At 41.1% G+C, this 24,646-nt stretch overlaps 1 protein-coding gene across 3 annotated transcripts; it reads left to right on the top strand.

The window, feature by feature from the left end:
* The first annotated feature begins 696 nt into the window (after positions 1-696).
* Positions 697-24,332, top strand: HSPH1 (heat shock protein family H (Hsp110) member 1). Of its 3 annotated transcripts, none has more exons than XM_038144960.1 (18): positions 697-1,001; positions 1,980-2,037; positions 7,882-8,022; positions 9,685-9,807; positions 11,053-11,152; positions 11,916-12,049; positions 12,526-12,770; positions 13,646-13,874; positions 14,776-14,882; positions 16,114-16,247; positions 18,249-18,454; positions 19,247-19,378; positions 20,127-20,264; positions 20,683-20,808; positions 21,347-21,454; positions 21,562-21,681; positions 22,819-22,980; positions 23,472-24,332. In XM_038144960.1, the coding sequence occupies exons 1-18, from the start codon at positions 895-897 to the stop codon at positions 23,667-23,669; spliced, it is 2,568 nt and encodes an 855-aa protein (XP_038000888.1). In that variant the 5' UTR covers positions 697-894; the 3' UTR covers positions 23,670-24,332. The 3 variants fall into 3 exon arrangements, with proteins under 3 accessions (XP_038000888.1, XP_038000896.1, XP_038000904.1); XM_038144976.1 differs by lacking the exon at positions 697-1,001 and adding an exon at positions 1,687-1,832; XM_038144968.1 differs by lacking the exon at positions 19,247-19,378.
* The last annotated feature ends 314 nt before the right edge of the window (positions 24,333-24,646 follow it).

Below are 24,646 nucleotides of genomic sequence, written 5' to 3'. Positions count from 1 at the left end.
GGAATGGGCTGCCCAGGGAGGTGGTGGAGTCACTGGCCTGGAGGTTTTTTAAGAAAAGACTGAATGAGATACTCAGTACCAAGGTCTGGTTGTTATGGTTCAGTCACAGGCTGGACTCGATGATCGCAGAGGTCTTTTCCAACCGAATTGGTTCCGGGATGGATGTACTGCTGACAACCGAAATCAGGGGCTGTGCAACCACCACACCCCCATACGGAATGCAGAAGGTTAAGGCTTCTTCTAGGAGGGATGGCGTCTTGTACAAAAAGCTAGAGCTGGACTGCTAGGAGGCAACAGAACATTTATGTTCCAGTGGATTGTGGCACACCGAGACAAAAGCCCTCTGCAGAGAGCCGGCGGTGCGTAGGATTGCCAGCGCAGGAGGGAGATACCTACAACAAGGCGACAAAGAGCGCTAGAGAGGCTGCCCGGGGCATTAAAGCGGGGGCATGCACACGGAGAGCGGCTCCTCCGCCCCTCTCCCGCACACTCCAGGCCGCCGAGCCCCCGCCCTTTCCCGGCCCCCGCCCTTTCCCGGCCCCCGCCGCCTCCTCCGCGCCCTGGCCCCGCCCCGCGCGCCTGACCCCGCCCCTCGCGGGGCCGGCGGCGTCCGCGGTCGCCGTGGGAACGGCATACGTCACGGCGCCCGGCCCCGCCGATTGGCGGGAATTGTTCGAGAAGGCGGCCGAGGGCGGAAGCGGAAGCCGCACGTGGAGCCGGAGAGTGGCTGCCGCAGTTTCTGGAAACTTCGCCTCATTGTCATATTTAAAGCGGCGGCGGCGCCGCTGCGTCCCCTCCCCGCCCGCCCGCCCGCGCGCGCTACGGGGACCGGCGGCCGCAGCAGCACCGGGAGCGAGCCGGGCAGAGCGGGGGCCTCCCTCTGGCGCCGGAGCCATGGCCGTGGTGGGCTTTGATTTGGGCTTCCAGAGCTGCTACATCGCTGTGGCGCGGGCCGGCGGCATCGAGACCGTCGCCAACGAGTTCAGCGACCGGTGCACGCCGTGAGTGGATGGGGTGGAGGGGGGGGCGAGCGGGCGGGGGCCGGTCTGTGCCCGGCGGAGCGCCCGCCGTGGGGAAGCTGCTGGAAGTTTCGCGGCGGGGCGTGTGGGGGGGGGGGGGGGTCCCCGCTGTGCGGGGCCAGCGCATTCCCCGGCACTCGCCGCCTCCGTGGGCTGCCGGGGGTGGGTACAGGGTGGTAGGGTCAGGCGGCAGCCCGCTGTGTGTCCCTCCGACCCGCTGTGTGCCCCCGTGCTCCCCTTCCCGCCCCGGTTCCCTCAGCCGCTGGGTCCCGCTGTACCCACCGCCATCCTTTGCCCCCGACCCTGACCCGCTCTGTGCCCCGCTCTCCACCCGCTTTGCTCCCCGGTGTCCCGCTCCCGGGTCCCGACCCTTTCTGTTGCCCCAGTCCGGACCCTTTCCCTGCCCCGGAGCCGGAGCGCGTCCCGCGAGCAGTGCTGGGGGCTGCCGGGCTGCGCGGAGCCCGCTCGGGTGGAGGTGCGGCGGGCTGGGAGCGCGGGGGCGGCCAGGAGGATCCCCGTGGGGGCGGCCCGGGTTAACTGGGACACGGGCGAGCACGCTCCCGCTCCTGCTGCGTGGGATGGGCTCCGCCAGCTGCTCCAGGGCAGCTCGCCTTTAGTCAGAGGTTAGATATAGAAAGCCTCTGGCTCCAAGCGGGAGTTAGTTGACAAGTTAGGAGCGGCCATGCACAGACGGGTAGGGTGTAGTCCGGCTGTGAGCTCTGAATTGCGATCATCCTGTTTTACCGTTTGGATAAGCCATTGTGAAAAGTCCTGGATTCGAGCCAGGGCTTTAAGACGGATAAAAGTCTTCTTGTAGTTTTTTTTACTGTAAACTCAAAGAAGGGCACTTTGACGGAAAGGCTTAGGTGTTTTATCTGCAGTAAGAGAAAAGGAATCCATGACATTTCTCAGTCGTGTTTGTTGTCAAGACTGAGTTAATTAGCCTGTTGTTCTTTCCAGGTCGGTGGTTTCATTTGGATCCAAAAGCAGAGCTATTGGTGTTGCGGCTAAAAACCAGGTAGGTCATTTCCTGCTGCAAACTGTTGAAGTACCGGTGTGTGTAAAAAGAGTTGGCTGTGTGTATTTAAAGCCAAACAGCCTCAGTTTCTTGTTGAGCCTTTTATTTTAGAAATGCTGCACTATGCTGCCATGCTTTCTTTGGAGAAATGTGGGATGTTTTTGCTAGAATGCTTCTGCTCTCTCTTTCATTAATGTAATACTTTCCAGTTGAATATGTTCATATTCTGACAAGTTAAGAATTCTGGGTTCCTTTTCCTAATTATTGTATACAGGATTTTCCTTATACTTGAAGGAAAACATTTTAAATTCTGTATATAGTTTCTTAAAATTAGATGTAAGGGGAGAGGTTTGGCTCAGATTCTTAAAGCTATTTAGGGTACTTTTTACTACCTTTGGATTTGCTGTAAATTAAATGCCTCTGGTTTTGAAGGTGCAAGTCCTTATTTTGGGTATTTTTGTGATTCTTTGTTTGTTTGGGTTTTTTTTTGATAGAGGTGCTTTGAAAGATTGAGTGTTTTCTTTGTTAAAGTAGTATTTTCGGTTTAGAAGGAGAACTGAATTCCAACAAGTCTCAGAATGACAAACTGTAATGATTAAATAAATCCTTAGGTATTGTACCTTGTTACATAACTGCTGCTGGAAGATCAAGCATGCAGCCTCCGCTGGCCTGTGCATCTCTCTCATGTAGCAAAAGGACTGCAGTGGGTTTCCATGGAGAGAGCACTAAAGGAGACTTTATTCCACTGGCATTGCACTCTTAATTTTGAATAGCCGAGGCAGTACGAATACTTCACATGTTAACAAGCACATACACATTCAGTTACGGGTTAGCATTTGGGGTAATAAAGTAAATACATGTGTTTGTGGTTTTTTTTTTCCTAAATTTCATTTCAGCATTGCTGACTTGACTGCTGGCATTGTTACAAGTCAGAAACTAGTATGATTCATTAGTGTGCAAAAATGAATTGTTACTCAAAGTGGGAAACGATCTAAACCCAATGTTTTCTCAAGCATGTTTCAGTATTGTTAGATTGTTCCAGTGGATGTGCTGTGGAAAACATGAAGTAAGCTGAAAGTGGGGCCGGTTCTCTCTTAGGTTGCATTTACAAGTGTGTATTGGCAGTGATGAACACCTGTGACTTTAGTTACCTTCAGACTAACCTGTATGATGTTACTGATTGAGTGTTTCATGCTTGGCTCTCCTAGAAGCTGAAGCTAAATATTTTTGCCAGGAAAAAAGAACGTGATACCTAAAATGATAAAAGATGACAGATCATTTATTTCTGTAGTTGTAAATGGTCCAGTTTGGCTGATGGCCTAAGATGTGAATTGTGCTTCCTGACATGGAAATGTGAAAACTTCCTGACATGGACTACTGAGAGTTACATTTTTGGTGTCTTAGGGTGTAGTAGCTACTTAAATTAAGGAGTACAATGATTGTTTTCATTTGAAAAATAAGAAGCAAAAAAAACCCCAAAAAAATCCCACAAAATAAAAAGAGCTTTTTGACTGGTGATTTCTACAGTGTGATTTTGTGAGAGACCTCAAAATACTCAAAGGTGCTCTCTTTAATAATTGAGAAATTGCTGCTGGAGCAAATTTTCAGCGAATTTCTGTAACCTTTAGGTAAGAGTGGCAGCACTGGAGATGAGAACAGTACGTTAGTTAACAGATCATAATTCTCAGCTTTCTTAATTGTGACTAAGCAGGAAGATATTAAAACATGCTACAGACCTAATGGCATACAATTACTCTAAAAATATCTTAAGATTGTTCTCTTAGAAAAGGCTTTGAGGTTAATTCTAAATTAGGCTATAAAAGCTGCCAGAGTGTTTGTGCTTCTCTACCCACTACATGGTAATAATTCCTGCTGCTACGGTCTTCAGCCATACAGCTCTGAAATACGTAGCATTCAAGCACTCTGAAGTTGTGGCTATACAAATAAATAAAACCATGCTGGGCAACAATCTTCAACACAGGAACCTAACTACTCCATCACATTTAAGTACTGGAATAGTTCCTGGCATGATTTTTGGCCTGTGTTAACTTGTGCTTGTGCTATTAATTGCTGAGCACTGTTTGGTGATTAGAATAAACCAAGGATGATTCTCAGCAGGCAGTCCAAGTGTGATATCTTTCCACAGACGCAGCTGTCTGAAAGTTACTGTTTGTTAGTAGGAGTATGGCCTCCTTTTTTTTGTCAGGGAGCTTTTCTGTAGGAGAGCTGTCCTAGTTGAGTAGTTTTTTAGTACAAGATGCAGCTCAAATTCTTCTCTTTCATGGTGGAAAATTTTTTATGCAACCAGGAATTGATGCTTTTCTTTGAGGGTAATGAATGCTAGAAATATTCCTTTGTATGCTCAGCTTTTGAGTTGCTATCATGCAGTCTGTTGGTGCCTGCAGAAATCTATCCCGTAGATAATAACACACTAATATAATTTTTGTCTAATAAAATAGAATTAAGTCTATTCTGAAATACTTGAGTTATCTCTTAGGCTCCTCTAGTTGTCTGGTTTCTGTTGTGCTTTGCATTTCTGATAATGAATGCTTCTTTATGTCACTTGCTTGCTCTGGGGAGCTTGTATTGTAGTTTAGCACATAGTTCAAGCTGATGTTAGAAAAAAAGTTCCAAGTTGTCTATGCACTGTATTCTTCTTTGGTCTAGTGCAGGAATTTGAGCTGCTGCTAGGTGAGTGTGAACAAGGAAATGATGTGATTTCAAAGTAGCTCAAGGAGGAAAAAGTAAGTATTGAAATGTATGGGGACACTTAAGCTTGATACTTAGTAACCAGGAAAGCCCTTGCTTGTGCTTAATGTAATGATGTTTGAGGTGGAGGTGGTGTGGCTTGGGTCGGAGGGCCAGCTTACAAACAGAGAAGGCAGCTTCACGTGTAGTTGCAATCTTTAAACATTTGAATTTAGTCTAAGTTCTGTCACCCAAGAAATGCGATGGTGACAGAAATGCGATGCAAGAGGTGAAAGGTGAGTGGCTCTGGTTGCCAGCACAGTCAGAGTGCTCCAGTGCAGTGCACAGGGGGATTTCCTGAACTGGGGGAGTGTCACAGGCAGACAAGAGCTGCCAGAAACCGCAGCTTGAGTGGCAGTGGCTGATGGGACCTAGGTGGGGCAAGGAGCAACAACAGCAGTTTCCCCCAAATATAAAAGAAGCCCTTAGGGAGCACTGGTGAGCAGGGTGTGGCACAGCAGTGTGCAGGAAGGGTGCTGAGGCAGTGCCAGCCCAGCCAGGGAGCAGTGCTATCCACCTGGCAGAAAGCCACGGCCTCGCTCAGCTCCACACCCGGCACGGCTGGCACAGCTGCCCAGACAGCTCTGGTGGGAGCACGCTGCCAGTACTGGGTGGCACCTGCAGGGTGAGTGCTCTCAATACCAGTAGTGGGTGGCACCTGTGAGCACAGATGTGGGAATGTGCCCAGGTACTCTTCCACGTAGTGACAGAACTCTGGCGGGAGGTGAGTAGGTTGAGGACTATCAGGGAGTGTGAGAGAGAGATGATATAGTGGAATTGCACCCTGCCTTCCCTGGGGCATGCCTGGGAGGCACACAGGACAGACAGAGGATTCCTTTCTCTCTCCTCCACCTGCTGAAAAACAGTGACTTGAAGTGATAGGGAGGAATCTGTCACCAAGATTAGGTTGGCCTATGCCAAGACTGCTTCCCTGAAGAAAAGAGACAGGAAATTGCCATAGGAGATTGCCTTTGGAAGGGAGCAGAAGGGCCAATATGCTGACAGGAACCACTTCTTAGGAAAGTCTGCTTTTTCTCTGAGGTCCAAGTTCCTACCCATGTATGGCTGTCAGATAATTACCCATTATTGGTTTCTCAGGTTGGCAGTGATGAGGTTGCACTAGGAAGTCCAAGGGCAATCAGGAGAGATTTCAGGGCCTTGGAATGACTGCTTAAGAGATCAGGAGCACAAAAAGTGCTATCATGTGTTCTCTATCCTTCCAGTTGCAGGAAATGAAGGAGGAAACAGGAAGAGCCAGCAGACCAATACCTGAACCTGGTGCCACTGGCAGAGTTTGGGGGTTTTGATCATGGGTTAGTTACATGACAGCAGGACTGCTAGCAACAGGCAGGGTACACCTGTCTCAGAGAGGGCAAAGGATCTTTGCGCAGGAGCTAGCAGGGATCACTGATAACTTTAAGCCAGAATTGGAGGGGGAAGACGTACAACCAAATTTGCTAGAGATAAGCCTGGGGCGTTCCACCGCACTGTTTGAGATAGAGTGCTCTGGTGAGGTCATTCACTCTGCTGCCTTGGTGGAGATGGGATGGAGATCCATGCAGCAGCAGTGACACAAGGGTTATTATTGATGTGTTTAAAAACTGTGGAAGCTCCTGAGAATGGTCACATAGGAACTAGGGCTTCTCCTCTGCAAAAAAGGGCAGGATCAATAGCCCAGCTGAAGTGCATGCCTGCAGGCATCAATGCCTGCAACACAGGCAGTAAAGAGGAGGAGCTGGACACCACTGTACAACAGTAAAACTCTGACACAGTTGCCATTGTGGCAACATGGGGGGATGACTGGCACAACTGGGGTGTTACTCCTAACTGGTTAAAAACTGGCTGGATAGCCAGGCCCAGAGTGTTATGATGAATGGAGTTAAATCTAGCTGGCAGCCTATCACCAATGATGTTCCCCAAGGCTCAGTACTGGGGGCCAGCCCTATCTGGTATTTTAATCAGTGATCTGGAAAAGGGGATCGAGTGCACCTTCAGTTGGTTTGGAGGTGAAGCCATGTTGGGCTGGAGTGTTGATCTGCTGGAGGGCAGGATGGCTCTACAAAAGGATGTAGACAGGCTGGATTGTGGGGTTGAGGGCCACTGTATGAGGTTCAATGAGTGCAGTGTCCTGCACTTGAATTGCAGCAACCTCATGTAACACTGGAGGGTGGGGGCAGAGTGGCTGGGAAGCTGCCTGGTGGAAAAAGACCTGGGAGTGCTGTTTGACAGTGGTTGAACATGAGCCAGTGTGTGTCCAAGAGGGCCAATGGTGTCTTTGCCTTTATCAGCAGTAGTGTGGCTGGCAGGACCAGGGCAGGGATTGTGCCCCTGTACTTCGCACTGGTGTGGCCACGCCTCAGATCCTGGGTTCAGTTCTGGGCTCCTCACTACAAGAAGGATGCTGAGGTGCTGGAGTGAATCCAGAAAAGGACAATGGAGCTGGGGAAGGGTCTGGAGTGCAAGTCTGAGGAGGAGCAGCTGAGGGAGCTGGAGGGTGTTTAGCCTCGAGAAGAGGAAGCTCAGGTGTGCCCTTATCACTATCTATAATAACCTAAAAGGAGCACAAAGTTGCACCAGGGTAAGTTTAGATTGGCTGTTAGGAAAAGATTTTTTCATGGAATGGTTTGCAAACATCTGAACTGGCTGCCCAGGGAAGTGGTGGAGTCGCTGTTCTGGGAGGTATGTAAAAGGTGTGTGGATGTGGCTTTTGGGAACATTGGTGGACTTGGCTGTGTTAGGTAAATAACTGGACTTGATCTGAAAGCCCTTTTCCAACTTAAACAGTTATATGATTCTAAATTAGTTGACTAAAGTAATAGACTTTGTTGATCATGTTATTGTTCACCCAGTTGTCTCAAGGTTTCAGAGATAGATAGTTTTATAATCCTTAAGTAATGGTCTGGAAGTCTGTGTCTTAACTTATTAATGAGCTGATAAAAAGTACCAGACAGTAATTACCAGTGTTAAATAAAGCTGTGACAAGGGAGTGAGTGGTTGTCTGAAAACTTGACCTGTGCTTGGGGCCATTCAGAACAGCACTGAACATTTCAGCCTGATTTAAGAGTGGATTTCTAACTATCCTGTATTTCTTTACAGCAAATTACTCATGCCCACAACACTGTATCAAACTTCAAGAGATTCCATGGCCGTGCATTTAATGATCCTTTTGTTCAGAAGGAAAAAGAAAAGTTGAGCTATGATTTGGTTCCCATGAAGAATGGTGGAGTTGGAGTGAAGGTAAATCTGCAGTATATCTTTCTGGGTTGTATAGCTAAATCTGAAGTCTTGCGTTTCAGCACCTAGTAATGAAAATATGGGTTTCTTTTAATTACCCTAAAGGTAGGTTGTTTTAATCTTTCTGTTAAAGAAGAGCTCTTCTATAAATAGACAGCTTTATCTTTAAATAGTGGATGTTAACCTTCAAATTAAGGTTCATTTACAAATAATTGCTGAAATGCAAGTTTCCCTGTTGGCAAATTGCACATTTAGCTCAAACACACTGGCAGAAAAACTGCTAAGATAATTACAAGGTCGTATGGTTTCACTTCAAAGTATGACTTTCTGTCACTAGTGTGGAATGCATTGCAGCAGACTTATTAGGTGTTTTACAAACGCTTTAGAAAATACTCAGAACTCTTCTTTGGAGTGATTGCCTTAAATGAGTGGCAAGTGTGTCTTTAGTGGACTGTCTGGAGTCATTTACTTGTAAAGAGGTGTTCAAAACCAGCTCCTACAATGTTACAGGTGTGGCTCTTGCTTACATTTCAAGGACTTCACTGATACAATGTCAGCTTTTCATAGACTAGGTGCTGTTAATAACATTGTGTCCATTTACAGAAATATGTGCAATTACTGATAATGAAGCCTTGCTGGCATAACAATCAGTGTTGCTTCACTGTTGAAGACTTAAGCATGAACTGATTCCTCATAACTTCAGTATAGACCAGTCCTAAGTAGTGCATAGATCACGGAAAAAAAGGGAAGATGATTTTTCTTTTGCTGTTTGTGATTTGTGAGGTTAACAGATAAATTCAGACAGAAATTATCGGTTTCCTTTAATGTGTGTGTAGGAGTCTTGTACTATATGAGAGTCTAGTGTTGGGGGAGCACTACTACTTGGTATTTTTGCTTTTGTTTTTCTTAGGCTGCTTGTAGAACAAATTAGTATTTATTTCTATTTAAGTATGGTTAATAAGTTTTAATAATTGATTCAGTAAAATTCAATAAGACTGGGAGGTTCAGAAAACATTTTTTCTGTTAAAATCAAAATGCCTAATTTTTCCCCAAATCATACTCAGTGAATAAAAGTGAAGTGTTACTTTCAAGCATCAGCTGTAACATGTTACTTCACTTCATCATTGACATATATTCTATTGCATGATAAAAATGGTGCTTCAAGAATGATTTTTGCTAAGAGAGCAATAAAAAAACCTTTTTGCTAAGCTTTATCTTAAGCTTTTAGTTTTTTCATGGGCCTAGGTGAATTGTTGTTGCACAGTTCTTCCTTTCAGAGACGTCTCACATACTTGAGCAGAAGGATAAAAATGCTGAGGAAAAATTCACAGCAAGTACTTCTGTACATTTTTTTGCATTCGGCATCAGTTTGAAAAATGATGGCTATTTTTACTTAATGGCATGCCACATTTTAAACTTGTGTCACTTTTGGCCATTTCCTTAATCTATGGAGTTGATACAGTTCTTGATGTTTTAAGACAGAATGGAATTATTGCTTCTATAAACAGTCAGCTGGGAAATTAAATTGTAAACTGAAGTTCTATAATGAAATAATGAAGCATGTCATGATTCATAGAGTATTAGCCAGCAGTGTATCAAAGAACATTAAATGTATGTAATTTTCTTCAGTTGAACTAATGGAATTATTTTACCTATTCTATCCAGGTCATGTACATGGATGAGGAGCACATCTTCAGTGTGGAACAGATTTCAGCTATGCTGCTGACTAAATTGAAGGAGACTGCAGAGAGTAACCTGAAAAAGCCAGTAACAGACTGTGTTATTTCTGTAAGTAATTGTAGTGTACAGGAACATTATGTCTTTTAACTTCAGCTATTGAGGGCATTTTGTTTCTATTCATGCAGAGTGAAAAAGAACTCTGCTAAGCACTTACAAAGGGATTAATCCAAACTAGCTATAGAGCTTTTGACTTAAAGAAATCCCAGGGCTGCTGCCATATTCCAGACCCTGACTTCATGAACTCATTCTCTTGGAAATGTCTGGACCTTTGGAGCCAAAATGTTTCTGGATATATAGCTGTTCCAGGTATATATCCTTCTGGAACAGCTTGCTTTCATGACAAGCATAATAATTACTCATTGAAGTAAATATATACATTTGTGGGGTTTTTTTGGATTTAAAACAATTTGATAACAGCTTTGAACAATTTCCTTTGTTTATGAAGATTTGCCCTTTTTCAGCTGAATATTTTTGTTTCTGTCCTGTTTATCTTCATCCTTTCAGCAAACTTTTTTGTGTCTTTCACTGTTATGACTGCACAGAAAATGACTTCAGATCAAGATCAGTCATTCCATTGCAAAGCTCCAAGTATAAAATAACACCTGCCTCTCTGTTCTCAATGACTCTGAACAAGTCTGTCTCATGTTGCATCTAGGAATATTTAGCTCTGTTATTATTAGAAATGTTGATTCTCCAGTTGAACCTGGAAAGCTAGTTCTTCATGTGTCCCTGAAGGGGGACATCTGAAGGCAGTGTCCAATGCCAGTGCGAGAGATCTGTAGAAAATTTTCAGCAGCATGTTCCTTCAGAATTTCTTAGCATTTCTTGCCCAAAGTAATTTCTGCCAAAATAGATTCTCTTCATTTGTTATCCCTTATTTCTTTGCATCTCTGACATCTGTAGTATTGCTGTATGTTTTTACTTCCCTCTTTCCTTGTGTGGACGGGAGTCTACCTGCTAGTTCTGATTAAGGTATTCCATGTCACTGTCTTCATAATACCCAGTTTCGTATTTTGGGCCAGCACTTACTGTTATTAGCATTTGTATACAAATTACTCATTTGTTTCTTGCTAGTGTGTGCTCATGTAAACTAGCTGATGCTGGTTTAATTCCATCTCTGAATAGAATATCTAAAGTGTCAATTCAGTACGGTAATTGCACTTTAGAAGCTTGCACTAAGTATCCTCTTCAAAGAGGAGGAATAGATACAATTTTTAAATTAATACTTTCAAATAAGTGGTGCAATGTCTCATTTTCTGGAAATAACTTTGTGTTCTCACCTACTTTCTTCAGGTTCCATCATTTTTCACAGATGCTGAAAGGAGATCTCTTCTGGATGCAGCTCAGATTGTTGGTCTAAATTGTCTTAGATTAATGAATGACATGACAGCAGGTAAATAGGATAAAATAGCAGTTTCTGCAATTGACAGGTGGGATAGAGGGTGCATTTAAGTACTTTGGAAAAAGGACTGACTTGAAAAGGCAATTATAAGATAAATATTTGAAGAACTTGCTGTTCTTTTCTTGGTTTAATGTCTTCTGTGTGAAGGGGTAGATGAGATCAAGCTCCATTGATGATTATCTCCCTGAGCACTTATTTAGGAGTCACTACGTATGCCTGGACTACTTGTTCATTTGGTGTACTGCCCAGATGCACAGTTGCAGGAGTTAGACAGTCCTAAAGGAAGTTCCTTGATTAAACATCAACACCTCATGACTTCCAAGGCTTTTTTTTCAGTATAGTCAGGGTTTTAAACAGACACATGGCTCTGCTGACCATTTATACGACTCTCAGACAAAACTTCCCAGCTTGGAAGATACTCACTGTAAATACAAAACTCGGTTTGGGTTTTGTTGTTAAGATGTTCTATGTTTTTGATTACTCTTCAAGGCAAAAAAAAAAAAAACCAAGCCTAAAAAACCAAACAAAAGTTTCGGGAGCATATGCATGACTAAGGGAGTATGTTCTGCTTTTCAGGTCCTACAGGATTAGATTACTGGAATAAAGCTTCCATGAAGATAGTATATCTTGCACAAGTGTATGTCTGGATTTGTCTTTATGCTTTTGATCTTATAGCTTAATGTTCACAGGGATGTTGGGGTATGCCGCTGGAAACTAGAGATTGTGTGGATAATACCTGACACTTCTTTTGCAGTGGCGCTGAATTACGGAATTTATAAACAAGACCTTCCAGCTCCTGAGGAGAAGCCACGGATAGTTGTGTTTGTTGATATGGGACATTCTGCATTTCAAGTATCAGCCTGTGCATTCAACAAGAGTAAACTGAAGGTAGTAAGATTAAATGGAAGTAAAAGGGTCTATAAGCAATCAGAATTAAATAGCCTGCCAATCTGCATTATTTTTTTAATTCTGAAATAATTTAATGCATGGAAAGTGCCAACTAGTCAAAGGTGAAGGTTTTCATCAGTGTCCTTAATTTCATTAGAGTTGTTTCAATCAAGTAAATTTCTTGCCATACACAAATGTAAGGTATATAATACAAGTGCTATAACTTATTTTGCTTTATCTAAATGAATATGTGTATGGATGAAAATTTAGAATATTTAGGATTGTCACTTAGCTATTTAGTCTTATTTCCTCTGTAAAACTGAAGATCAATTTTTAGCTAATGTGGTTGTGCATTGGAAGGTAGGCTGACCTGTCACCAACATTATTTTGAAGCAAGGACTTGCTGATATTGGAAGACTGCTATTCCCTTTGATTTTATTAATGTCAAACCTAGTAATTGTGTTCTTTCAAACCAGGTACTTGGGACAGCATTTGACCCTTTCCTTGGTGGGAGAAACTTTGATGGAAAGCTGGTAGATTACTTTTGTGCAGAAATAAAGTCAAAGTACAAACTAGATCCAAAAACCAAAGTTCGAGCTCTTCTTCGTCTGTATCAGGAATGTGAGAAACTGAAGAAACTAATGAGTTCAAATAGCACAGACATTCCCCTAAATATTGAGTGTTTCATGAATGATACTGATGTATCTGGAAAAATGAACAGGTGAGTTCTGTACAAGACAGGCATTTGCTTTAGTGGCCATTTTTTTAAACAAGTGTTTCTTTCAGTGTTTGAAAGAAACTTAATGTGCTGAAATTAAGTGTAAGTGATGAATAGCTGTGGCATTTTGTAATGCTAGAGTAGCTAAGAGTGGGAAACGTGATGTTCAGCTACTTGAGTAATGTTTCAGTGCAGTAAAGCATGCATAAGTAGTTTAGATTCTTTTTGTAGAATATGTTCTTAAAACCATGCATTGATGCTTGCAAACCAGAGGGTTTGTTGCATATTTTGACCTTCTGCATGTTTTAGGTAACCTAAATCCCATACTCTCTTAAGATGCAACAATTTAAGCTTTATTTCTTTTTTTCTGTTCTTAGTGTACTGTGGTTATTGGTAGAGAAATGGAGGGCAGAAGCAGTGCTTATGGGTGATGACTTGATTATGGTCCAAGTGTAAATGAAATCTCTCTCTTGCACATGTTCACAGGCATGGCTTCATTTGTTAGTTCTGTAGCTACTGCTAAGAGTGGTGGGTTCTTTTTCTTCCAGTATGTAGGCAGCAGTTTTTCATTATGAAGGAAGTGTCAGTGTTTTCTGATTTCTTATCTGTAACCTCTGCTCTGAGACAAATACATTAACAGCTGCCCAAACAAAACCTTTATCTTATTTAACTAGATTGATAGGCTTAGGAAAATTTGAAAGCAGCTGTTTGTGTACTACCTTGTCTATGGTTGCCACTTTGGCCTACTCACAGGAGTTTAGCTTTAGGTCTCTTTGCAATGTAGTTAACCAACCTGGTCAGCATCAGTTTGGAAACAAATACCAGGCAAGGTTCTTGTAGGGTAGTCATTCTTTAGTTAATTCAATTTTTTTTCTTAGGTCACAATTTGAAGAATTGTGTGCTGACCTGCTGCAAAGGATAGAGATGCCTCTACTTTCATTAATGGAACAAACACAGCTGAAAGTGGAAGATGTAAATGCTGTAGAGATTGTGGGAGGAGCAACCCGTATTCCTGCTGTCAAAGAGAGAATTGCTAAATTCTTTGGCAAGGATGTCAGTACAACACTGAATGCAGATGAAGCCATTGCTAGGGGCTGTGCTCTGCAGGTACAGTACTGGCAACACTTGATGAAATTAAAAGATGTATTTCTTCTATGAAGAATTAGTCAAGCAGTTATGGAAAATTGTAGAAGTGGTCCATTTTGAAGTACTCAAGGGAACATACGTCTTCATTAGGTCTTTTTATGGGACTGTACTGTTTAAAAAGTCCAGAGTACTCCTCCCTGGTGCAGTACTCTATTGCAGTATTTTATTGCAGGGTGCATTCTGTAAGCAGCCTACTCTGCTCTTCAGAAGAACACGATCTAGGGCTCTTTAATGCCAGAAATTTGTTTTCAAGGTGAAAGATACTTTTACTCAACAAGGTATAAGGAGTATCTGTGGAGAGCCCAAACTACTGCAAGTTGGACTTTCCTGGTCTCCAGCTTGCCATCAATGTGAAACAGGCTTTATTCTGTCTCCCTCCCATTTTTATTGTTTCCAGCTAGGTTTTACAAGCAAGCCACTCATTCTGTGTTCCTCCTTTTCTCCTTTAACTTCTTGTCTTATTTCACCCTCTTCTCTTTGACTTGTTTCTTTACTCCATCACACTGACAGCTTCCCATTGCCAGCAGTCAGTTGTGTTCAGGGAAAGAAGCAGGGCCCTTTAGATAAACACTTCTTTTAGGACTAAGCACTACAGCATTTCCTTTTTTTATAGTCCTGCTATTTCCTTAGTGTTACCTTTACTCACAAGCTGCAAAAGGCCTGCTAACACAGCACGTAAACATTTGTGTGTGAGATTTCTCTTCTCATACTGCATTGAAATTGAGTATTGAAATAGTTCTGCCTAATAAAATCTATACAGTTCTACTTGTTTGAAAATTTTTTGCTGTCTTGACTAGTGGAGTAGAGGAGTTAACCAGCTTTAATGCAAGCTTTTTTGTTTGTTTTTTTATTATTTTTTCAGTGTGCCATTCTTTCTCCAGCTTTTAAAGTGAGAGAATTTTCTGTGACAGATGCTACACCTTTTCCAATATCTCTGCTGTGGAACACAGAAGCAGAGGACACTGAAGGGTAGGTAGCTCAGACTACCATTCCATTAAGCTTTTGACCTTCATAGTTCAGGAGTCATGTTCTTGCTTGCATTTAAACTAGGATTTTGGCGTTCTCATGCAGAAAACCCATAGGCCATGTACTAGGGATGGTTGACAGGGAAGATTGTAAAGACAAAGGTTGAAATTTGAACTGTAATTCCTCATTTGTAAAAGTATAAAGATTTTTTTTAAAAGTAAGTGAAAGAGCTACCAACTAGTATCTTGTCTTGCCTTTATCTGGTTGTCAGGATTAGGAATATAAAATTAGATCAGTGCTTGGGTCCTGATTGCACTTTGCCTTCTGGCTTCTTGTTTTTTTTTATGCAAGGTGTTCCCAACACCTAAGATTCTTGATTTATTAGTAATGTTAGGTACTATGGAAATATTGTGAACTTATATGGATGCTATTTATCTGACTGCAGGAGGAATTTAACACCTAGGAAAAATTGAACATTTGTAAGAGTAATTTCTTGCTGCAGTCTCTTATGACTGACATCTGTTACTAATTGTGCCATGCCTGCGGGAAATGCAATTGCTTTTTAGGATGTAAAGAGCTCCAAGTTCAACCTGTGGAAAAATCATAGTTTAAGAGGGATCTGTTGATACTTTTTTCATATTCTTTGTAGTTCAGCCTTTTTTTCTTCCTGTTTTCTGTGGAGGTGCAGGGCCTAATTGTTCTGTCACTTAGGAGAGCAGCCTGTGGGTTCATGTTCTAGGTAAAGCTCTCACTTTCTCACATCTAGGTTATTGGATGAGATCTTCCACAGTTAGGAGACAAAACGTGGAAATTAGGATCAGGCTGGCATAATAGCGGACATGCCGCAGAACACGAAGTAAAGCTGATTGTTTTTCTGTCATGTTGAGGAATGAATAATAATCTGGTGTCAGGGTTCTCAGCTGAGCCATGGAACATAAATGAGCAAGGAATTAACAGGGCTATAATTATCCCTTTGAGACTAAGGAGAGGTGCAAATTATGATTCAAAATACACTATTCCAAGCTCAAATAGTGGAATAGGACAAGTTCTCATTACAGTAGAGAACAGTAAATCCTTTTCCTTTGCAGTACAGTAGTCAAGTGTCTTTATTGGAATTGTTCAGAAGGGTAAATATTTCAAAACATGATGTTCCTCTAAATAGAGTTCTGACCCTATATCAAAACCTTCCAGCTCAAATACATTACTAAAAGTGATACTTTTCCCTTAATTACAGAGTTCATGAGGTCTTCAGCAGAAATCATGCAGCACCCTTTTCTAAGGTACTTACATTCTATAGGAAAGGTCCATTTGAGCTAGAAGCTTTTTATTCTGATCCCAATGGAGTCCCATATCCTGAATCAAAAATTGGTAAGTAATTGTCCTGGAAATAGTGTTGTCTCCAATAGAACAATTTGAAATGAAAGAGTAATTGTTGTTGTGCAGTATGGTTATGATTCAGGTTTTTGTCTCTGAAGGACTCAGAATTTTCCCATTCCTGAGGCAACTGAATTGGTATTTTTTATTTTTCTTGCTTATGATGTTGCTGTGGCTAAACAAAGAAATAAGGGGAAACAAATCAATGCCTACAACTGAAATGTGGTTATCACTACTAAAGATAGCTTTTTAAATCTTCTTTTATGCTTATCACTGAAGCAAGCTAGGAATAATTGAATAATATCTCCTATACATAAAAAAGCATGTCTTGAGTAACTAGTTGTTGTTTTTACCTATACCTTCTGGGATTGACATAATGCTGAGTAACTTGTAGTCAAAGCAGTCTGAAATGGTGGCAGCTGCAAGACTACAGTATAGATTTGTTTATGTAACATTTCTAAGCAGTTCTTTCATACTTTTTGGCAAATTGCAGCGCTTGACAATGCTGATAGTTACACAGAGCTTACAACATGGTTAGTTAGAAAAAGACTGATGGTAAAGACAGGCCAATTAAATAATTGTTCTTGAGTTCTAAACATGCAATTAAATGTTGTTTGTTTGCATGCCATGTATTTTGAAAAACCAGCACAATGGAAAGGGACTTACTACAAGCACAAGTAGTGACAGTACAAAGGGGAATAGCTTTAAAAACTGCAAGAAAGCTGGTTTAGATTAGATATTAGAAGCAAATTCTTTGCTGTGAGGGTGGTGGGGCACTGGAATAGGTTTCCTAGAGAAGCTGTGGATGTCCCATCCTTGGATGTATTCAAGACCAGGTTGGATGAGGTCCTGAGCAACCTGGTCTAATGAAAGGCAGGGGGTTTGGAACGCAGTCTTTAAGGTTGCTTCCAACCCAGGCCATTCTGTGATTCTCTGACTGTATTCTGTAGTTACAGAAACATCAGACTTCTTTTATGGTTAACTCTTACCATAAAGACTGATGGTGTGGTTTGTCAGTGTTCAATTAATTTGACTTTGACCAATGAGAAACTGTTTATCTGCTGTGATGAAAACTGGTAAGAACACAACTGAAGATCAGAATTGTTTCAAGTCAGTTGCCAATTAATTCTTTGCTCAGAACAGAATTATTGGTATGACTAATGAGTGAAGTAGTAGTTCTAATGAGATTGGCCAAAGAGAGAACAGGTCACACAACTCCACTATTATTGGATTTACAAGACAGAGGATTACATTCCATATCCTGTGAGGCAGGCAGGTAAAAGCTTGTGCATTTGTGATCTAGATCTGCTACTGAAGGAGTGGTGTGTGCAAATGAGTATATTTGGCCTGTGAAATTGGGGAACTTGTGCTCTGTGGCTAAGTGAGCATTCTAGTCTCCAGGTCACTCTTTTGGTAATCCATGCATAAGGAAAAATGTCTGCGGTTAATGTCAAGGACATCTGATTCTTCATTTACTGTTGAACTAATTGTCTGCCTATTAGTTTCACAATTCTTGTTTCAAATATTACAGTAGTTACAGAACAATTAGGTTCTGCCCTAGAATAAAAGGTAATGGCAGACTTGCATGGGTGTTAGAAGCTGTAAGGAAAGCTCTAGGAATATTGTTTCTATGTTGGGCACTAACTTGTATTAGAAAGGCACCACTTAATATTGGCATTAGACTAAGCCCTTCAGTAGGTTTCTTTCAGCCCACTAGTAACACAGAGAGCGCCAGTTTTGTATTTATTGATGGTGTCAGGAGAACCTACTCTTTGATTTATAAGATGAAGTTGGCTGAAAAGCAGTGTACTTCGGTTTTGCTGGGCTTTTTTCTTCTGGTAGTACTGATTTAATTTGAGGGTCCATGAGGTTAGCATGGAGGCTTCATCAAATATTTAGAAAACAGTTTGTCTATGAAAAAGGGAGATGTTTTCCTGGCTCTGTAATATTACCTACTTAATTCCACTGTGTGAGTTTTGATTCTTTTGGTTTTAGGTAGGTATGTTATCCAGAATGTGGCAGCCCAGAAAGATGGAGAGAAGTCTAAAGTCAAAGTGAAAGTCCGTGTCAATACTCATGGCATTTTCAGTGTGTCCACTGCATCTATGGTAGAACCAGTTAAAAGTGAAGAGTGTGAAGATGTCAGTGTTGAGACTGAAGTGGAAGCTCAGGACCAGAGGCCTATTGAAAACTTCAGTGATGTAAGTTGACCTTTCTTGTGTGTGAATGTCCTTACTGATTGATGAAAGTGTGTTCTGCTCTTATATACTCTGGAAGAAAAATACCTTCCTCTGGGGAAGCAAAAGGAGATTAATTTTAAGATGTGTGTAGCTGTCAGGAAATTGTCTTTACAAGAACAGGAGACAATTTTTGCTGTCTTGAAAGTGTGTGGACTTCAAAGTCAGTTATTGTGTGAAGTGCCAAATAGTGGCGGGTTGTTTTAGGGTGGGGTTGCTTACAGCTGCCATAGTTATCCAGCCGTTCCAAGGAGGAAAACTGGATTTGGATAGTTAATCATCTATACACTTTGTGTTGAAAGAATTTGTATGTAATCCTTTGTATCAGTAAAGTTTTTTGAAACTTTTTGTGAAAGGGAAAACTAAATTGTTTTCTACAGCATTGAAGGAGAGGGGAGCACTGGGGAATAATGCACATTGCTATAGTCTACTTGATCTTTTAATAGTTTTGAGGGGGAAAAAGTAAACATTGACTCAATAAATTAAAAGCCCCTTTTTGTAAGAGAAAGTGGTAGTATGTGCACACACGCACACAAGTACAGTGCAGCAAGCCTGGCACTGGTGACATTTTCATGAACTCCTTCTAAACTTGCACCTAGTCTGTATCTCCATAGCTGAAGCGTGTGTGTTTCTGCGTGTGCACAGAATGCTTTGTAGGGCACTTTGTACCGTATGTGCGTCAGAAGTGAAGTGCCCTATACTTAAATGCAAGTGCACATGCCTTCTACATCCTTTGTGCCTGGGCTTTCATTTCAGAAAAATATCCAGCAAGAGAACAGTGAGGCTGGAACACAGTCCCAGGTACAAACTGATGGTCAGCAAACGTCACAGTCTCCCCCTTCATCAGAACCTCCCTCTGAAGAAAACAAAATCCCAGATGTCAAGAAAGTGAGTGACCCTTTAACTCTGTTGAAAATGTTATCCTATATAATGGCTTTAAAATGGTAATATATTTCAGGAAAAGTAAGGAACTTGATGTTGGAACCTTTTTCATTTTCACATCTTTACTATAGTGAAAAATAATATCTATATCTTGTGATGATTTCTGTACAGAGTTTGCAAAAGAATTCCTGTAAGAAGCCTTTCTCTACCACTTCCATATCTTCTTGCAGTGTTGTACAACTCGTTTATTTGGGTTGCAGACATTTCAATTTAAGCAGCAGTTAGAGGCCAAGCTTATTAGACCTGCTGAGGGAAGCTGGGATCAGGAATTCATAAACTGAAAAGGAGACAATCAGTGTGAAACATTTGTCTGCATGTTATTGCTAGTGATTTCATTTTTTCATCTGTACGAGATGAAAAATGCTTTGAGTTAAAAATCTTAAGCCCTGTCAGCATCATTAGTGAACTGCTACATTACATATGGACACTTCTGGAAAACCTGCAAACACAGCATATATCTGAGGAATGTCCTTGCTGCAGCTCAGTGCTTACTGGCTGGAAACAGATTGTAAGGAGACTAGGATAGGAAGTGGAATCCCCAAAAAGAAAGTGCCTCCTGAGCATATTTTGAAGATTTTAAAAGAACATGGGAAAACCTTTGTGTGTTCTTCCTCTTAATGTGTCTTTCATCATAGTAGTACTTCATCAGAAAGAAGTCAGGAAAATTATCTTATTTTTCTTCTTTCTAACTCAGACAAATGAGAAGAAAGGTGATCAGCCCCCAGAAGCTAAAAAACCCAAGATAAAAGTGAAGAATGTGGAACTACCCATTGAAGCTAACTTGGTTTGGCAGTTAGGAAAAGATCTCCTCAATATGTATATTGAAACAGAGGTGAGTTAGTGTGGTTTAGACTGCTTTCTTGTGTGCAGTTATTAACCATTCACCTGCTTTTCAAGGCAGCCTCTGCTCTTGTACTGTCACCCTGGAGTGTGGGCTCAATTAACAATGAGCTAACATACTGTCTGCCTTCTAACACATAACTGACAAATGTTTGTCTGAAAGATTGAAGTGTCCTTTATAGCAATTAGTATCAGAGCACTGATCCGTGGAATGACATCACAGATTCATTTAAACTGTTGTAATCCAGAGAAGTGCAACCCATTTCTTCAGATGAGTCTACTGCATAATAATGAGAATTTCAACAGTTAGGTGAACCGAGGCCTCTGGGAGATTTTACGGGAGCTGTGCTTCCTAGAATGCTGTTTGAACATTGTTATTTTTTAATTAAAATATTTTCTGTGGTATACAGGGAAAGATGATTATGCAAGATAAACTGGAGAAAGAAAGAAATGATGCAAAGAATGCAGTGGAGGAATATGTATATGAGTTCAGGGACAAGTTGTCTGGACCATATGAAAAATTTGTTTGTGAAAAGGTAGGTTATGGTTTCAGTAACTTCTCTGAAAATACTGATACCAAGTATCTGTTTTGTATATCATGGTTAAACTTGCTCAAAGCCACCCTGGACACAGCTGCAAAACCAGAACTTCATTTGAATGATGGCAGCAACTAACCCAGAATTAAGCTTAGGCGTAACAAATACATATCTCTGAAAGAAAGCTTTGTCACAAATGAAGTACAGTTTTGTTTCCAATTGGAGCTAGTGACTGGAAGGGGAAGCTGTGTTGCTTTATGTGTAGCCAAAACCATGAATTAGAGTTACACCCCAAGCATTGGCCTAATCAAATACAAAAGTCTATAAACACTACCTTTGTTGTAGATATATTTCTTAGTCCAGAAGCTGGCATGGTTTAAGTAAGTAAATTAGGCAAAAGCTGCAGTAGAAATTAAATTTTTATACAGGAGGCTAAGGATTAATGTGTATATTTACCTCTGTTGTGTTACTTCAAGACAAACATGGTTGATTGGTGTGTATTTTGATGTTTGATGTGTTGAATTATATTGACACACAGGATCTGCAGGGATTCTCTGCCCTCCTAGCAGAGACTGAAGGCTGGCTGTATGAAGAGGGTGAGGATGAAGCAAAGCAAGTGTATGTAGAAAAATTAGAGAATTTAAAGGTAGGCCTTTTAATATGCCCAAAAAGCAAAATTTTCAAAAGACTGTGGTAAACAACATTAATGAATGTTAATGAATCACATAAACATGTAGGAATTGCTTTTTCTAGAAATTAGGTACTCCAATTGAAATGCGCTTTCAGGAAGCAGAGGAACGACCAAGGCTATTACAAGAATTGGGACACAGGCTCCAGTACTATGCTACAATAGCTGGGGAATTCAGGAATAAAGTAAGTGGCCTTTTTTTAACCGCAGTGCTTCGGTGAGGCTCACTGGCTGGAGGGCTTCAAATGCACTTTCAGATGAGCTGTGAACTACTGCTATATAGGTCACAAATTTAACACCACAAATGTTTCCCAGTACTCAAAAAATCTCATGCAGTGTGTCATATCTTCAGTTGCTTGATACATCTGGATGTTTTCAGGCTGAAGAGGGTGTTCTTATAAAGAGTTTAGACTTGTGGTCTGATTCTTGACCTTTAAAAAACTGATCTGGCTGTTTTTTAGAAATGTGCTCCTCTTTCAGGGACAAGAATTATTGTGTGGTGAGAAGCATTAGTGTAAAACCTAGTTGAAGATAAAGTAAAAAACATGTTTTTGTTATATGTGGGTATTTGGGGCTTGGTTTTTTTGTGGGGTTTTTGTGTTTGGTTTTTTTTCATTGGTATTTGTAGATTATGTTCTTGATAAGCTTTCCAGTCTGAAAATTTGCTCCTTGAATTTCAGCTTAAAGAATTTTAACAGGATGGCTCACAACACTCAGATTAAGTCAATCTGAGACTTAATATCAGAAATAATTATGTCTTCACAGCTACAGATTACAAAATTAAGTGATATCATTAATAATGTTATTTGTGAAATAACTAGCATCATTATAAATAGTATATTTAAATACTTGGTTTTATTTAAGAATTCTAAATATGGATTCATTGGTTGTGTTGCTGGGTAGGTCCTTCTCTTGATAGTAGTTAATTGTGTAACTGTGGCGGTGTAGGGAATGCTAAAGTTGAAAACTGGTCCTTTCCCTGTACATCAGAATCTCAGTGTCTGAACTGTCTGGAGTGCAGGTAGCTCCTCCAGAACAGGAGGCAATATTTTTTTAATCAGCTTTGTTAAGAATGTTATATTTTATTGCATGACCTTTTTGTGAAGCTTCTATGCCCTCTTTGAACCAGATTTCTTGTTCATTTGGGTAAAGGAAGCTTTATGTTGACATCTGTATTTCCTGTTGCCTCTTGCTGTAATGGATCTCCCATGTGGCTAACTTCTATTTGTTTGTACCACTGGAAGTTATAAATAATTGAGGTAGACCTGTTGGCATAACTTCACTACATTATTAAGTGATACAAAATGTTTGTATTTGGACAGGATGAGAAATACATCCATATCGATGAGATGGAAATGATGAAAGTAGAGAAGTGTGTTAGTGAAGTGGTAGAGTGGATGAATAATGCTGTGAGTGCCCAGGCTAAGAAGAGCTTAGATCAGGATCCAGCTGTGCATTCAAGTGAAATTAAGGCAAAGCTACAGGTAAGTACCATAAAAAACTATCTTTAGGGGTTGGTGCTAAAAGTAGACTGGTATCTGTGCCTTTTGTCTTCCCCAGTTTCATCTTGGTGCTCTAGTGTTCTTGAAAGGTAGAAAATATGGAAAGGAGGAGATCAGCAGCAAGCAGAGGACCTCTAGTGTACTGTATACAATTCTGTGGAGCTCATTGATATTTTGTCTTTCAGTCACCTTAAAAACTCAGGTTGTTTTTCAGTGTTTTACTGAGAGACAAAATAGTATTGGAAAAAACCAATGTGAAATCCAAAATACTTAGTTGAACTTTGCCCACTTAACATCAGAAAGTACACCAATTAATTTGTTTCAGAGTACAGTAAGTACTTGTCAGTCTGGACTCAGGAGAACAAATGCAGAAGCCAATTTCAAGCAGTCTTTTGGACACAGGATTTTTCACACTAGTGAAGCTGGTGGCTTCTTAATACACATTCTGCCCACATCTTTTCCATCTTTTCTAGGAGTTAAACAATGTCTGTGAGCCTGTTGTGACACAACCAAAACCAAAGGTTGACTCTCCTAAGGAGGAAAACCCATTAAGTGAGCAGAGTGAGTATAAAACTGAAGACATGGGAGATGAAAAAAATTCTGAAATGCCTCAGCAAAACGGCGAATGTCATCCAAGTGATCAAAACACCATTAACATGGACCTGGACTAAGCCACTGCACTTGCAGCAAATTATTTCATCCCATGACAGAAGATGTTTTGGCTGTCATATGTGATGGGGGTGGGAATGCATTGTTTTGGAAACTATTTATATTTTTTTTCTTAAGACTTGTCTGGGAATATGTTATGTTGTGGGAGGAAGAATAGTAAAAGTGTTGGTCATGACTATCCTAAAAGGAAAATTGCCTTGGTAACTTTCAGATTCCTGTGGAATTGTGAGTTCATACTAAGCTTCTGTGCAGTATTTAACCAGTTGCATCACTAAAGATGAAAAGAAGCCCTTGTTTTGAAATGTACTGCTCCTTTAAAAGGTCATAATCGAATCACTCGTAGGCATTTGTAGATGCCAAGGTAGTTTTCTTTTGTCTGGACATCTAATTGGGTATGTCAGAAAGAGCCAGTGTCTGTCCCCTTCATAAGGACTTTGCAGAAGAAATCCTTCTGTCTGAGGTTTTTTGATTGTTGCAGTCCAAAGTACTTATCAGGTAATGAGATGGTGAAATGTGTTAGTAGCATGCAGAAACGCTTACGTTTCATCTCTTGCTAAACAATACATTTTTCATGTGGGGTACATAATATGAAGGAAATGCTAATTCTGTTAGTGTTATTGTGAAGCTTTTTAAAGAGCTTTGAAATAAAGTTCATTTTACTGGTATCTCCTGACCTCTTGAGTTTAACTGTTTGTAGTACTTCAGCTCTAAGTGTTGCCCTCCTCACAGTTTGACAGGCCGTTGCTTTTTGTTCCTGTGCAGGAGAGTCATAAACACTTGAAACCCTCACACTTTGCACAGAACCAGTTGTACAGTGAGATGAATGTAATTTAGCCCTTTAATGTGTGATCCCTCTTTTCTTTGGCCCAAGTGTTGTAAACACCTGAAAGAACCTGGAAACTTCACAGATGTTAGAGCATAGGACAGTGTTTGTAACTGATGCCTATATAACTTAGGTTACAAGGTGCTTATATAGCTT

Source organism: Motacilla alba, chromosome 1, assembly GCF_015832195.1.
Source record: "Motacilla alba alba isolate MOTALB_02 chromosome 1, Motacilla_alba_V1.0_pri, whole genome shotgun sequence".
Taxonomy (NCBI): Eukaryota; Metazoa; Chordata; class Aves; order Passeriformes; family Motacillidae; genus Motacilla; species Motacilla alba.
The sequence above is the reverse complement of the archived record's forward strand: the minus strand, read 5'-3'. Positions and strand labels throughout refer to the sequence as shown.